We start from the raw sequence: 16,133 nt of genomic DNA on the forward strand, positions 1-16,133 counted from the left end.
TACTCACTGCATGATAACACTTTTTCTTACATTGTCCTTGCTTTGTTTGTGCATACCTTTAAATCTCTCTTTTTTTTCATTTACAAGTGAGAATAGCTTCTTCCTGGTGTTGGGATAGGAGTTGGGGAGGGAATAGGAAATGAGGTGTTGGAAATGGGATCCTCAGTTGAGAAAAAAAGGAGAATATGCCAGAGGCACGCCAGTGGAAGGTGGCAGCATAGGAACTGATGTGTTGGAGATGGAGGAACTGGGAGACTGAGGTGAAATCCTTGCAGGAAGCAAGGTGTGAGCTAATGTGGTCGAGGTAACTGTGGGGGCTGGTAGATTTTTAACAGATATTGATGAACAACCTATGCCCAGAAATTGAAGCCAAGACATCAAGGAAAGGAAGGGAAAAGTCAGAGATGGTGCAGGTGAGGTTTACAGCCTCTAGAATTCAATATTGTATTCCACAACTTCAGAGTTTGAGCCCATGATGTCAGTTCTCCATTTCCCTTTTGTTCCATCCCTCAGCACCAGCACATCTACCCCACCCTGTCCCCAACCACCAGTCCTCCACACTCATGTCACAGGCTTGTCTTGCTCACTGTGTTCTTCGCCAAGAGGATCCATTTTTGCCCTCTCACATTCATTTGCATTAATTTGCATTCATTTCAAATCTCTGTTTCTCCTTCACTTTGAATGTTAAGTCTGTCTCACCTACTACAGATGATGCCAAACCCATTGAGTTTCTCTCTGTACCAAATAATGTCTTCACAGCCAATCCCCCCCCATTAACCCTGCACCCCCCCCACTCCCCACCACTGACATCAACTAAGTAGACATTAAATAGTTCAATTTTGTGATAGAGGTGAGGATAATATCACAAAAAGCGAGGGATCAAACTTCACTGTTAAAGGATAATGTCAGTAAATGCAAATTATTTCTGAGTAAACCCTGCCATTTGTGGGACATTTCATAGCTTGATTATTTGCTGCTTAAAAAAAGGTTCATCTGTTTAACAGCCGTTGATTTTACATGGGCTAATTGCTCTGCAGACAAGTAAATGTCACCTCAATGATGTAAGATATCATTGCCAACAAAAGTTTCTAAACTTCTGTGCGTAGAATATCAATGAAAAATTAAGGTATTAATTGAAACTTGAATTGAAAAATTAATTATGCGTGTACATATTCAGGAACCATCTATGAACAGGTTTATAATCCTGCTTACCTTATTTTGCACAGGGTCATAATCAAGCGCAAAGACTCTTCCCATCTGTCTTTCCAGAACAATATGGTAATCTGTTCCATCAAAGTTTATGCGCCTTATGTCCTGGCTATTTGCAAATAACAAAAATGGTCTAGGACCTGGTGAATACAAATTAGCATTATTTTCGGTATAAGTTCAAAACGAAAGTTTTTTAGATTAGATTCCCTACAGTGTGGAAACAGGCTCTTCGGCCCAATAAGTCCATATCGACCCTCTGAAGGGTTAACCCACCCAGACCCATTTCGTCCCTGACTAATGCACCTAACACTATGGGCAATTCACCTAACCTGCACATCTTTGGACTGTGGGAGGAAACCGCAGCACCCGGAGAAAACCCGCACAGACACGGGGAGAATGTGCAAATTCCACACAGACATTTGCCCAAGGCCGGAATTGAACCTGGGTCCCTGGTGCTGTGAGGTAGCAGTGCTAACCACTGAGCCACCGTGCCACTGTGTCCACTATCAGATCCAAAAAATATATGTTATGTAAAGCAAAGGTCTCCAGCCCAAATTATAATAGAGAGCATAAACATCCAGGCTCAGAGACCATCAGCGTTTTGGCTGCAGTTTTCATAAATGTTCCCATTTGGTTAAAAAAAACTATTAACAATTGTGGTTTAGAAACCTGAGGACCAGAGGTCAAGAGAGATGAGGAGGAACAATGCATTAACAGTAACAGTTACAAATTGTGATCTTGACACCACAGCAGGGAGACAAATCTAACTGGAGGGATGTTAACACAAAATTTTGGGAAAGATGGACAAGAACTTGAAGGGTTTTCGCTGAAGAACAAAGATTCAAGATTGAGTGGTAGGTTGCAAGGGCAGAGGATTTGAAAGTAGATTTTCTTCTTGGGAGTGGGGCAGGGGAGAAGAAAGAAATTTTGAAAGAAAAGCAGACCGTAAGACGTTACGCAAGAAAAATTAACCATTTAGACTTTTAGCCCGCTAGGGGAAGGGTGATGTGGAGTGGAGAGTGGAGGGAGAGCAGAGTTAGGTGGCCACAGTATAATTTCGTTGCTTAGCAAAATACAGTTGAAATGATACCAAGTGTCATGGACAAGATAAGCTTGACAGAAGACAAGAGAAAGAATAGATCATTTTACAAATCTCTTCCTCATTTGAAGTCTGTTTTTTACTGTGTGCGCCTAATGAACAAAGTCCACATTCTGATTGTAAATTTGTAAATTTTATATTTCTACAGATCAATTAGTTTCTGTTAAGTAGTTCTTGAGAGAGCATTTTGAATTGTAAGTACTTGACCAAAGTCTTTCCCCATGCATGTTCATTTAGAATTCATGATTTACTAAAACTCTCAACATTAGGAATTAATATTGACCTGAAGCAATGCAGTGCTGCCCATCAGGTTGTAGCTGATAACCGGCCTGACATTCACATTTCCAGGATACTGGATTCTGCAGTACACAAATCTGGCTGCAGCCACCATTATCTGGTGCAGTGCAACCTGAAAAAAAGAAATGAGTTGGGTCATGGAATCACTCATAACTTAACAATGCCCACTATTAATTCCTTGTCTGTTTTTTTTTGTCAATAGGTTGCCCTTTAGAAAAGGTATTTCTGATTTATACAGATTCTTATACAGATGCTTAATACAGATTCATATCATTAAAATAGTTTCAACTTGAAATAAAATTTCCTTTCACAAGTAGAAAGGATACTTCAAGAGTTCCTACACAAAGACACAATAATGCAGTCCAACAAGTAGATATTTTCCCTGCAGCAGAAACCAACTCTGCACCAAAAATCCCTTTAGTCAAATATTTAGTACAATTACAACAATTAAGTTAAAAATCACACAACAGCTAGTGCTTCCAAATAAACTTGTTGAATTATAACCTGATGTTGTGTGATTTTTAACTTTGTACATCTCTGTCCAATATCGGCATCTCCAAATTATAACAATTAACATTTCATATTTTTTAACATGTTGACTAATGGAACATAGGAACACAAGCAGGGCATTCAGCCCCTTGAGTTTGTTCCACCTTTCAATACAATTGTGGCTATTCATTCACTTCAATGACTTTTAATCATCCCACCCTCATAACCCTGTGTGCTATTGGTAATCAGAAATCTATCATTCTCTACCTGAAACATACTCAAAGACTGAACTTCCACAGCCCTCTGTGGGAGACAATTCCAAAGGGTCTCAACCCTCTGATAAAAGAAAACTCACCTCAGATCTAAGTGACTTGCCCCTTATTTTCCCTGGTTCTAAACTCTCCAATGGGGGGAAGCATTTACCCTGTCTATCCTTTTAAGTAATTTGCAGCTTTCAACCAGATTACATCTCATTCTTCAAATCTCTTGAGAATATAGGCACAGCTTGCCTATATTCTTTAGAATCTCTCATCATAGGGCAGTCATATTATCCCAGGAACAAGTCTGGTGAACCTTTGCTGCACTTACTCGATGGTAATATCAGTCGTGAGACAAGGAGTCCAGAACTGCATGTTACTCCAGGTGCAGTCTAACCAAACTTCAGTACAAGTGAAATACAACTTCACTCCTCCTTTTCTCAAATCTTCTCATGATAAAGCCTAAATAAAGTTAATTAATAACATTGGAGTGCCATTACAACAAATTTATCACAACTCCGGAAAATCATTAGTTACCTAAATTGAAAATGAATGGCTTAATGATTCTGAAAAGTATTAATTTTATGTACAGAAATAAACTAGAATTGAAAATGATCAGAGTTTAAAAGCACATTTCACTACCTGCAATTCCCCTGTTATCTTTGTCTTTGCCAAATGCCTTTCAAGCTCCCTCTTCAAATTACTGATGTTATCAGCCCCAGTTTCCTCTGGTTGTCAATGGTATGACTATTTGCAGGGAGACTTAAGAAAAACGGTTCATGTTCCCAGAGCATTTAACATCAAATTCAATAGAAATAATCTAGATGGAAAATATTATTGTAATTTGTTTAGCCTATTTCTTTATTAAACTCTTATTTCTCCATTTTATATTTAATTTTACTGTTTGAAACCCGTAGACACTCCTCTAAAACTCTTTATTGTGCCAGTGGTTCATTTAGTTCCATTTAGAATCCTTCATTTATGTCAGTATTTGACATACTAATCAATGCCAAATGGAAATTAGATTGTTTTTTGGACAGTCTATTACATTAAAAACGTGCGGAAGATGAAAGATGATATTGGCACATACTTTTCCACTGAAATAATGGAAATAATAATGATATTCACCATTATTACTTATGTGCAAATACTGCTGTGCCTTCAGTTGAGGACAAATGCACTGTTTATTTATGGAAACTCAACTATTGCTATCCAAAGCTGTCTGCCTTGCAATTGAAATTCATTAAATGGCATGTGATTGTAGTATTTGTGTCGTACTTTTGAATTAAACACATCATCCATCTTTGAAGAGGTGTTCGGACTCCAGGCCTGTCCATTCCCTCTTGAATGAACGACTGCATCCTTTTTCTTTAACTTTATTTTTCTTGACTTAACTTTTGAATCAAATTCATTTTTTCTTCTTTCTGCGGCTGTGGTGGTGGAGAGAGTCTCCTCGGTGCAGGTGAACGGCAGATCTGGTCCATTCCTCATAGTCAGCGTCTTGAACAACTGTTCCAATGTTGATGAATTGAGGTCCATTCTTTTCTTCTGGTGTTTTGGCATCTGCAATAGCAGCAGAGTGAATGACTCTTCCATCCTCAGGAGTTAATTTATTGAACTGGTCAAACAGTTCTTGGAAATTGACAATGTGCTCAGTCCTTGAGAGTTATAGAGTCACAGAGATGTATAGCATGGAAACGGACCCTTCGGCCCAACTCATCCATGCCAACCAGATCCAGTCCCACCTGCCAGCACCCTGCCCATATCAGTCCAAACCCTTCCTATTTACATACCCAGCTAGATGCCTTTTAAATGTTGCAATTGTACCAGCCTCCACAACTTCCTCTGGCAGCTCATTCCATGAATGCACCATGCTCTGTGTGAAAACGTTGCCCCTTAGGACTCTTTTATATCTGTCCCCTCTCACCCTAAACCTATGCCCTCTAGTTCTGGTCTCCCCCGCCCCAGGGAAGAGACTTTGTCTATTTATCCTATCCACGCCCCTCATGATTTTATAAACCTCTATAAGGTCACCCCTCAGCCTCCAACGCTCCAGGGAAAACAGCCCCAGCCCATTCAACCTTTCCCTATAGCTCAAATCCTCCAACCCAAGCAACATCCTTGTAAATCTTTTCTGAACCCTTTCACATTTCACAACATCAGACCAGAATTGCACACAATATTCTGAAAGTGGCCTAACCCATGTCCTATACAGCCACAACATAGCCTCCTAACTCCTGTACTCAACACTCTGACCAATAGAGGAATGCATACCAAACACCTTCTTCACTATCCTATCTACCTGCAACTCCACTTTCAAGGAGCAATGAACCTGCACTCCAAGTTCTTTTTGTTCAGCAACACTACTTAGGACCTTACCATTAAGTGTATAAGTCCTGCTAAGATTTGCTTTCCCAAAATGCAGCACCCCTCATTTATCTAAATTAAATTCCATCTGCCACTTCTCAGCCCATTGGCCCATCTGATCAAGATCCCATTGTAATTTGAGGTAAACTGCTTTGCTGCCCATTACACCTCCAATTTTGATTTCATCTGCAAACTTACTAACTATACCACTTATGCCTACATCCAAATAATTTATATAAATGACTAACAGTAGTGGACGCAGCTCTGATCCTTGTGGCACTCCACTGGTCACAGACCTCCAATCTAAAAAACAACTCTCCACCATCACCTTCTATATTTACTTTGGAGCCAGTTCTGTATCCAAACATTCTTCCTGTATTCCATGAGGTCTAACCTTGCTCACCAGTCTCCCATGGGGAACCTTGTCGAACACCTTAATGAAATCCATATAGATCAAGTCCACTGCTCTGCCCTCATCAATCCTCTTTATTACTTCTTCAAAAAACTCAATCAAGTTTGTGAGCCATGTTGACTATCCCTAATCCGTCCTTGTCTTTCCAAGTACATGTACATCCTATCCCTCAGGATTCCCTCCAACAACTTGCCCATCACCGATGTCAAACTCACTGGTCTATATTTCCCTGGCTTGTCCTTACCACCCTTCTTAAACAGTGGCACCAAGTTAGTCAACCTTCAGTCTTCTGGCTCACCTGTGATGATCGATGGTACAAATATCTCAGTAAGGGGCCCAGCAATCACTTCCCTAGCTTCCCACAGAGTTTGAGAAACACCTGATCAGGTCCTGGGGAGTTATTTACTTTTATGCATTTCAAGGCATCCAGCTCTTCCTTCTCTGTAATGTGGACATTTCTCAAGGTGTCACTATCTATTTCCCTACATTCAGTATCTTCCACATCCTTTTTCACAGTAAACACTGATACAAAATATTTATTTAGTATCTCTCCCATCTCCTGCGGCTCCACACAAAGACCGCCTATGAGGGGCCCTATTCTCTCCCTAGTTACCCTTTTGTCCTTAATGTATTTGTTAAAAACCCTTTGGATTCTCCTTAGCTCTATTTGCCAAAGCTATCTCATTCCCCTTTTTGCCCTCCTGATTTCCCTCTTATGTATAGTCCTACTGACTTAATCCTCTTCTAAAGATTAGATTAGTTTCGATTCTCTACAGTGTGGAAACAGGCCCTTCGGCCCAACAAGTCCAAACCGCCCCTCCAAAGAGAAACCCACCCAAACCCATTCTCCTACCCTATATTTACCCGTGACTAACACACCTAACATTATGGGCAATTTAGCACGGCCAATTCACCGGACCTGCACATTTTTGGATTGTGGGAGGAAACCGGACCACCCGGAGGAAACCCATGCAGACACAGGGAGAATGTGCAAACTCCACACAGACAGGCAGGAATCGAATCCAGAACCCTGCTGCTGTGAGGCAGCAGTGCTAACCACTGAACCACCATGCCACCCACCATTAGATCTATCTTGTTTGTACCGGACATATACTTCCTTCATTTTCTTAACCAAACTCTCAATTTCTTTAGTCATCCAGATTCTCTATACCTACCAGCCTTCCCTTTCATCCTGACAGGAATATACTTTCTCTGGATTCTTGTTATCTCATTTCTGAAGGCTTCTCATTTTCCAGCCATCCCTTTACCTGCGAACATCTGCCTCCAATCAGCTTTCAAAGGTTCTTGCCTAATACCGTCAAAATTGGCCTTCCTCCAATTTAGAACTTCAACTTTTAGATCTGGTCTATCCTTTTCCATCACTATTTTAAAACGAATAGAATTATGGTCGCTGGCCCCAAAGTGCTCCCCCACTGACACCTCAGTCACCTGTCTTGCGTTATTTCCCGAGAGTAGGTCAAGCTTTGCACCTTCTCTAGTAGGTATATCCGCATACTGAATCAGAAAATTGTCTTGTACACACTTAACAAATTCCTCTCCTTCTAAACCCTTAACACTATGGCAGTCCCAGTCTATGTTTGGAAAGTTAAAATCCCCTACCATAACCACCCTATTATTCTTCCAGATAACTGAGATGTCCTTACAAATTTGTTTCTCAATTTCCCTCTGACTATTAGGCAGTCTATAGTACAGTCCCAATAAGGTGGTCATCCCTTTCTTATTTCTCAGTTCCACCCAAATAACCTCCCTAGATGTATTTCCGGGAATATCCTCCCTCAGTACAGCCGTAATGCTATTGCTTATCAAAAACACGACTCTCCTTTCTCTCTTGCCTCCCTTTCTGTCCTTCCTATAGCATTTGTATCCTGGAACATTAAGCACCCAGCCCTGTCCATCCCTGAGCCACATTTCTGTAATTGCTATGATATCCCAGTCCCATGCTCCTAACTATGTCCTGTGTTCATCTGCCTTCCTTGTTAGGCCTCTTGCATTGAAATAAATGCAGTTTAATTTATCAGTCCTACCTTGTTCTCTGCTTTGTCCCTGCCTGCCCTGACTGTTTGACTCGTTTCTTTTCTCAACTATACCAGTCTCAGATTGATCTCTTTCCTCACTATATCCCTGGTCCCACGCCCCACCTTACTAGTTTAAATCCTTGTGAGCAGCTCTAGCAAATCTGCCTTCCAATCTGGGTGCAATCCATCTTGTACAAGTTACTTCTACTCCAAAAATGCGAATCCTTCTCCCCGGTATCAGCTCCTCAGCCATACATTCATCTGCTGTATCCTCCTATTCCTACCCTCTCTTGCTCACAGCACCAGGAGTAATCCCGATATTACTACTCTCAAGGATCTCCTTTTTAAAATTCCTGCCTAACTCTCTACATTCTCAATTCAAAATCTCAGCCTTTTCCCTTCCAATGTCATTGGTTCCAATATGTACAATGACCTCCTGCTGGTCCCTCGCCCCCTTGAGAACATTCTGCACCCTCTCTGAGACATTCTTACTCCTGGCACCAGAAGGGCAACACACCATTTTGAGTTTTCGCTGCTGGCCACAGAAAGGTCTGTCTGTGCCTCGGACTAGAGAGTCCCCTAACAAAAGTGATCTCTTGGAACTCAACATACCCCTCATTGCATTAGAGTCAGTCTCAATACCAGAAATTTGGCTGTTTGCGCTACATTCCCCTTAGAATCCATCACCGCCTACATTTTCCAAAACAGCACAGATAGCCACAGAAGACTCGTGCATGACCTGCCTGCCTCTCTTACCTTTCCTGGAGTTACCCCATCTATGTGACTGTATCTGCAGCTTTTTCCCTTCCTATAACTAATATCCATCACATCCCCTTGCTCCTGTAATTTCCTCATTGCCTCTAACTATCTCTCCAACTGATCCATTTGATCTAATAGGATTCATTTTACATTTTTTACATTACATTACATTACAGTGTGGAAACCAGACCCTTCGGCCCAACAAGTCCACACCGACCCGCCGAAGCGCAACCCACCCATACTCCTACATTTACCCCTTACCTAACACTATGGGCAATTTAGCATGGCCAATTCACCTGACCTGCACATCTTTGGACTGTGGGAGGAAACCGGAGCACCCGGAGGAAACCCACGCAGACACGGGGAGAATGTGCAAACTCCACACAGTCAGTCGCCTGAGGCGGGAATTGAACCCGGGTCTCCGGCGCTGTGAGGCAGCAGTGCTAACCACTGTGCCACCGTGCCGCCCCAATGGCATTTATTGCAGATATAATCTTCAGTAATCCGTATACTCTCCCTAAACTTCTACATCCAACAAGAAGAGCATATCACTCTACTAAAGGCCATTTTTGCTTCTTCCAATCTACAGAACCAGAAAATAGCACTGTCTTATTCCTCTACAAAACACTGCTCCAGGCTAACTTAATACTTATGGCTTATATTTTTAAGTTTAATCAAGACACATATCTCAATAAAACATATAATCAAAAAAGAACTCACTCTACTCAATATTGCAGACTTTTTGTAAGGCCACACTTAAAAATATTCACTTATCTGTTTCTGTGCTGTGACCTGTCCCAAACAGGTTCCTCCAAGATTAGTTGTGAATTTCAATGTTTGTTAATTTTCCCAGATGCAATCCGATGTCCAGCGATATATGAATTCAAACAGCAAAGGCAGTAACTGCACAGGTACACTGCTGTGTCAGTTAGCAGTGTGGGTTTCTCTCGCTCTCTCTCGCTCTCTCTCTCTTTCTCTCTCACCTGCACTGATCTCATCATGTGCTTCCTTGTCTGTTCCTCTCCCGTTTAAAAGAGATTTTCTCCCCCAAAGTTCCAAAACAATGCAACAGCATATAAAACATAAGTGCTGCTCCTGGAATTTGAGGAAATCACCACCAACACCTAAAATACCTCAAAAAAGGATTAGCTGTTTCAGCCAGAAATTCTCCCTGTCCTCCATCTTGGTTTACCCAGAATCCATTTGGGACAATCTCTTGGCTGTGGCAGCAGTTGGAGAATCGGCAGCGATGAGGCTTTGACAGAGGTCTGTTCAATGGCAGCACAATTTGCTTCAACATGCTTTCTCCTTGGTGTTGCAGAGTCCGGGAATGGTTTGGCCGCTGCAGACTCTGGTGGCATCCCGTAACCACTTGGGAAATCAAGAAGTCGTGGATGGAGCAAAACATAAAATTTGTGCTAACTTTGCATTTTTAAATTATTTATCTCACTAAAATTGTGCCAGCTTATGGCAACTTGCACATTTTGTACAGTATTTGCATAAACACATGTAACAATAACCATTACATTATAAGTTAAGTCTTGCCCCTTTAATCTCAGAAGTGTTTTAATGGTGTGATAAGTGTTGATTGTTATCAAGTCAACTATCTGGCATGGAAACTCAACTCTCATAAACATAGAGTTACATTCCTTCATCTTTTCACTACTTTGTGAATTTTAAAATGCAATATTTAGAATATAATCTGAAAGTTTTCCTCTCTGTCTCTTTTTCCCTGCCTTAATCTATTTTTTCTTGACTTTTCTCTATTTTCCTCCATCTTGCATTGAAATCACCTATTCTAACAAATACTACCTTTTCAGTTCTCATTCTGTGAATTCCAAATCCTTCAGTCTTTTGGCTAGAGTTTTCGAGTTGCTTGCTCTGTTCATTCAGGTTTCAGGTGGTCTGGTTTCATTCTTGCAACATTATTGGCTCTCACATCCAGAATTATCCATATAAAACATTTAAAAAACCTGCCTGGAGTTGTTTATTGCTCATTGATTAAGAACATAGAAAAGTACAGCACAGAACAGGCCCTTTGGCCCATGATGTTGTGCCGAGATTTAATCCCAATGTAAAATATAGTAATTTAACCTACACACCCCTCAACTCACTGCTATCCATGTGCATGTCCAGCAGTCACTTAAAAGTCCCAAGGACTCTGCTTCCACCACCACAGCTGGCAACGCAATCCATGCGTCCACAATTCTCTGAGTAAAAAACCTACCTCTGATGTCTCCTTTATATCTTCAAACTATGACTCCCCGTACCAGTCAATCCTGCCCTGGGGAAAAGTCTCTGGCTAATGACTCTATCTATTCCTCTCATTATTTTGTACATCTCGATCAGGTCTCCTCTCTTCCTCCTTCTCTCCAGAGAGAAATGTTCGAGCTTATTCAACCTTTCTTCATAAGGCAAACCCTCCAGTTCAAGTAGCATCCTGGTAAACCTTCTTTGCACCTTTTCCAAAGCCCCTGTATCTTCCCTATAGTTGGGCGACCAGAAATGGACACAATATTCCAAGTGTGGTGTCACCAGGGACTTGTAGAGCTGCAGCAAAACCTCGCGGCTCTTAAACTTGATCCTCCTGTTAATGAAAGCTAAAACACCATATGCTTTATTAACAGTCTTATTCACTTGGGTGGCAACTTTGAGGGATCCTCTGTTCCTCCACACTACCAAGAATCCTGTCTTTAATCAGCATTCGAGTTTGACCTTCCAAAATGCATCACTTCGTATTTATCCAGGTTGAACTCCATCTGCCATTTCTCAGCCCAGCTCTGCATCCTGTCAATGTTGCGCTGCAGCCTGCAGTAGTCCTCTATACTATTAACGACACCTCCAACCCTTATGTCATCTGCAAATTTACTAACCCACCCCTCAACCCCCTCATCCAAGTCATTTATAAAAACTACAAAGAGCAGAGGCCCAAGAACAGAGCCCTGCAAGACCCCACTCAACACTGTCCTCCAGGCAGAATACTTTCCATCGACAGCCACTCTCTGCCTTCTGTCAGCCAGCCAATTCTGAATCCAGATAGCCAAATGTCCCTGTATCCCATACTTCCTGACTTTATGAATGAGCCTACCATGGGGAACCCTATCAAATGCCTTGCTGAAGTCCACATACACCACATCCACTGCTCAATCATCGTCGACCTGTCTTGACACCTCCTGGAAGAACTCAATAGGATTTGTGAGACATGACCTGCCCCTCACAAAGCTATGCTGACTGCCTTTAATCACACTATGCTTTGCCAAATAGTCATAATTCCTATCCCTTAGAATTCTTTCCAAAGAAGAATTGGACAATCTTTATTATGGTTTATTAGCATTCCCAGGTTTGATATGGGAATATGATGGAGGATCCATAAACGCTTTGTTGTGTGTTTCTTGGTGATTTAAGCAAAGTGGATCTGTGATTCTCACAGTTTACATCTCTTCTATTTCTGACAAAAAATTCTCACCCCATGGCTGGATTTATAAAAAAATAAATTTCTCATTCTGATTTTGTCCGCCTCATTAGCTTACTACTTAATACTTCAAGAAAACTTGTTCTGTTGTGTAGTCTGATTCATCACTTGCACATGAACTTAATTCATCCAAACTCTGCAAGTTCCAAGGATAAAAATATATATTTTGATTAATTTTGCAGAAGTTACTGTGAAATATTTCACATCAATCTTGTGTGTTTTAGGCCTTAACAGTGTTATTACCTATTGATCAACACATAAAGATTTTTTTCCACTTCACTTCATTGAAACATTTTTAAAACATTTTGCCTTCACATGTTGTACCTGAACATGTTTTTCCATCAGATCCTAAAACAGATCCTGGTCGACAGACACAGATTGGTCCTTTGGATGTTTGGATGCAATCATGGCTACATTCAGTGTAATTTTCTAAACAAGGGATAGGATCTGGTGAATAAAAAACAATAGAGTAGCAAATAAATTAGCATTGGTGAATAAAGAACAATAGTGTAGCAAATAAATTAGTATCGGGGAGTTGATTTAGCTCAGTTGGCAGGATTGTTAGTTTACAGAGTTAACAGCCTGGGTTCAATTCCCCATCACTGGTTTGAGGTTACCATGAAGGACTCTCCTTCTCAGCCTCTTCCCTTGCCTGAGGTCTGGTGGCCCTCAGGTTAAATCACCACCACTCACTTCTGTCTAATAAGAGAGCAGCTCCTATGGTCTGGTAGGACTACGGTGATAAAACAAATGATCATTATTGTTGTCTTTATAAAATATAACACATTACAATTCCTGCAATTGTGTGATGCTAGGTGACAGGCAAGGAACCATCTCCTTGCTTGTCACCTCCAATTCTACTGGGGACATTGAATATTCTTGAGTACATTCAAAGCAGTTCTTAATGCAGTATGAGAGCATTGGAACATTTTAATTCCATTTTTAGTGCCTATTTTTGTTTCTAGAAAGAGACTGTTGATTTTTGTTTCAAAAGGGTAATAATTGATTTGGAGGAAATATTCAATAAAGGTTTGGTGTGAATCAACCCTGAGTTGTGCAAAGTAAAGATCAAGTGTACGTGTTGTAGAACAGATAGACCTGGGGGTCAGGTACAAATTCATTGAAGTTTGCATCATATATAGATAGGGTGGTTAAGTAGGTGCTTAGCATGCTTGCCTCCGTTGCTCAATTTTTTGAGTATAAGAGTTGGCACATTTTGTTGTTGTACTCTTCCAGAGTACTGAGTGCAGTTCTGGTCTCCCTGTTATCGGAAGGATATTATTAAGCTGGCGAGGGTTCAGAAAAAATTTACCAGGATGTTTCCATGAATGGAGGGTTTGAGTTACAAGGAGGGGCTGGACAGTCTGGGATTTATTCCTGATGAAGGGCTTTTGCCCGAAACGTCGATTTTGCCTGTCCTCGGATGCTGCCTGAATTGCTGTGCTCTTCCAGCACCACTGATCCAGAGAATGGGATTTCTTTCACTAGAGTGTAGGCATTTGAGGGGTGACATTATAGAGGTTTATAAAATCATAATGAGTATGGATACGTAAATGGTAAGTTTCTTTCCTTAGAACGGGAGACTCAAGGACATTTTTTAAGGTGAGAGGAGAAAGTTTTAAAAATATATGAGGGACGACTTTTTTTCACGCAGAGAGTGGTTCATGTGTGGAATGAGTTTCCAGAGGAGCTGGTGAATACCTGTTTAAAAGAGAATGTTGAAACAATGTTTAAAAAAGAATTGTCTGTTTCCTTGCTGTATGTCTCTATGACTCCATGGCATGGCCCACTCCTATTACTGTAACTGCAACTCTGTATTAAACAGATCTCAGATTCTTCCATGTGTTAAGGGAGTTTGTGTTTTATCATTTATTTTATTTAAATAATGTTACTTTACATAACTTGGAATGAGTTAAATGTCCTCACCAATTTCTCTATTATAACTTATGGTCATTCTTACATATCTGTATACATTGAACAACAATATACTGCACTCAAGCAGTATATTTACAATAATTATGACTTGTTATTTATTAATTTGCTGATCATTCAGTGACTAGTCCAATGTATCGACTGTCATTAGGTTAAAACAGCTAAATTCCACATGTACTCGTGTAAAAGTAGAATTTCTGAGACCAAACATGGAAGGCCAGTGGTTTCTTCTGAAACCATAAAGTTAGTGGGTCAGCTTGCACGTGTAATATTTTTGCAAAGCTGAAATTCACCCTCTCCCATTATCTTGTGACCTAATTGTTCAAAGATATTCACTAGCAGATTGTCAGATCAGAAACTGTTCCCACCAACACAGCCCCATGCTGGTGCAAAAGGGACCATTATTATTTGGGGCACCACGGTGACTCCGTGGTTAGCACTGCTGTCTCACAGTGCCACGGACCCAGGTTCAATTCCTGCCGCAGGTGATTGTCAGTGTGGAGTTTCCCTGTATTTGCATGGGTTTCCTCTGGTTGCTCCAGCTTCGTCTCACAATCCAAAGATGTGCAGGTTAGGTGAATTGGCCATGCTAAATTATAGAGTCATAGAGATGTACAGCATGGAAACAAACTGTCCATGCTGACCAGATATCCCAACCCAATCTGCACCCCACCTCTTCAAACCCTTCCTCTTCATATGGTCTCTTTATGGGCGGCACGGTGGCACAGTGGTTAGCACTGCTGTCTCACAGCGCCAGAGACCTGGGTTCAATTCCCGCCTCAGGCGACTGACTGTGTGGAGTTTGCACGTTCTCCCTGTGTCTGCGTGGGTTTCTTCCGGGTGCTCCGGTTTCCTCCCACAATCCAAAGATGTGCAGGTCAGGTGAATTGGCCATGCTAAATTGCCCGTAGTGTTAGGTAAGGGGTACATGTAGGCGTATGGGTGGTTTGCGCTTCGGCGGGGCGGTGTGGACTTGTTGGGCCGAAGGGCCTGTTTCCACACTGTTTCCACATCTAATCTAATATAACTATCCAAATGCCTCTTAAATGTTGCAATTGTACCAGCGTCCACCACATCCTCTGGCAGCTCATTTTGTCATTTTTATAAATGACCTGGAAGAGGGGTTAGAAGGTTGGGTGAGCAGGTTTGCGGATGATTGGAAAGTCGGAGGAGTTGTTGACAGTGAGGAAGGATGTGGCAGGTTACAGCAGGATATAGAGAAGCTGCAGAGCTGGGCAGTAAGGTGGCAAATGGAATTCAATGTAGCTAAGTGTGAGGTGATTCACTTTGGGAAGAATAACAAAAAGATGGGGTACTGGGCTAATGGTCGGATACTTGGTAGTGTGGATGAGCAGAGGGATCTTGGTGTCCATGTACACAGATCTCTGAAAGTTGCCACCCAGGTAAATAGTGCGGTGAGGAAGGCATATGGCATACTGGCTTTTATTGGTAGAGGAATTGAGTTCCGGAGTACTGAGGTCATGATGCAGTTGTATAAAACTCTGGTGCGGCCACATCTGGAATATTGTGTGCAGTTTTGGTCGCCATACTATAGGAAGGATGTGGAGGCACTGGAACGGGTGCAGAGGAGGTTTACCAGGATGTTGCCTGGTATGGAAGGAAAATCGTATGAGGAAAGACTGAGGCACTTGGGGCTGTTTTCACTAGAGAAAAGAAGGTTTAGGGGTGACTTGATTGAGGTGTACAAGATGATTAGGGAGTTAGATAGGGTTGACAGTGTGAACCTTTTCCCCCCGTATGGAGTCGGGTATTACAAGGTGGCATAGCTTTAAATTAAGGGGGG

The 16,133-nt window shown here is 41.5% G+C and overlaps 1 protein-coding gene across 2 annotated transcripts in view; it reads right to left on the reverse strand.

Annotated features, from left to right (window-relative positions):
- egf (epidermal growth factor) overlaps positions 1 to 16,133 on the reverse strand; it is a 146,228-nt gene that overhangs the window by 63,674 nt on the left and 66,421 nt on the right. For both annotated transcript variants that reach the window (XM_043697796.1, XM_043697805.1), the window contains 3 exons: positions 12,722 to 12,844; positions 2,592 to 2,717; positions 1,213 to 1,349 (listed from right to left, as the gene is read on the reverse strand). In XM_043697796.1, coding sequence (XP_043553731.1) covers positions 1,213 to 1,349; positions 2,592 to 2,717; positions 12,722 to 12,844 — 386 coding nt within the window. The remainder of the gene's footprint in view (positions 1 to 1,212; positions 1,350 to 2,591; positions 2,718 to 12,721; positions 12,845 to 16,133) is intronic.

The sequence above is a fragment of the Chiloscyllium plagiosum genome, chromosome 1 (genome assembly GCF_004010195.1).
Source record: "Chiloscyllium plagiosum isolate BGI_BamShark_2017 chromosome 1, ASM401019v2, whole genome shotgun sequence".
NCBI lineage: Eukaryota > Metazoa > Chordata > Chondrichthyes > Orectolobiformes > Hemiscylliidae > Chiloscyllium > Chiloscyllium plagiosum.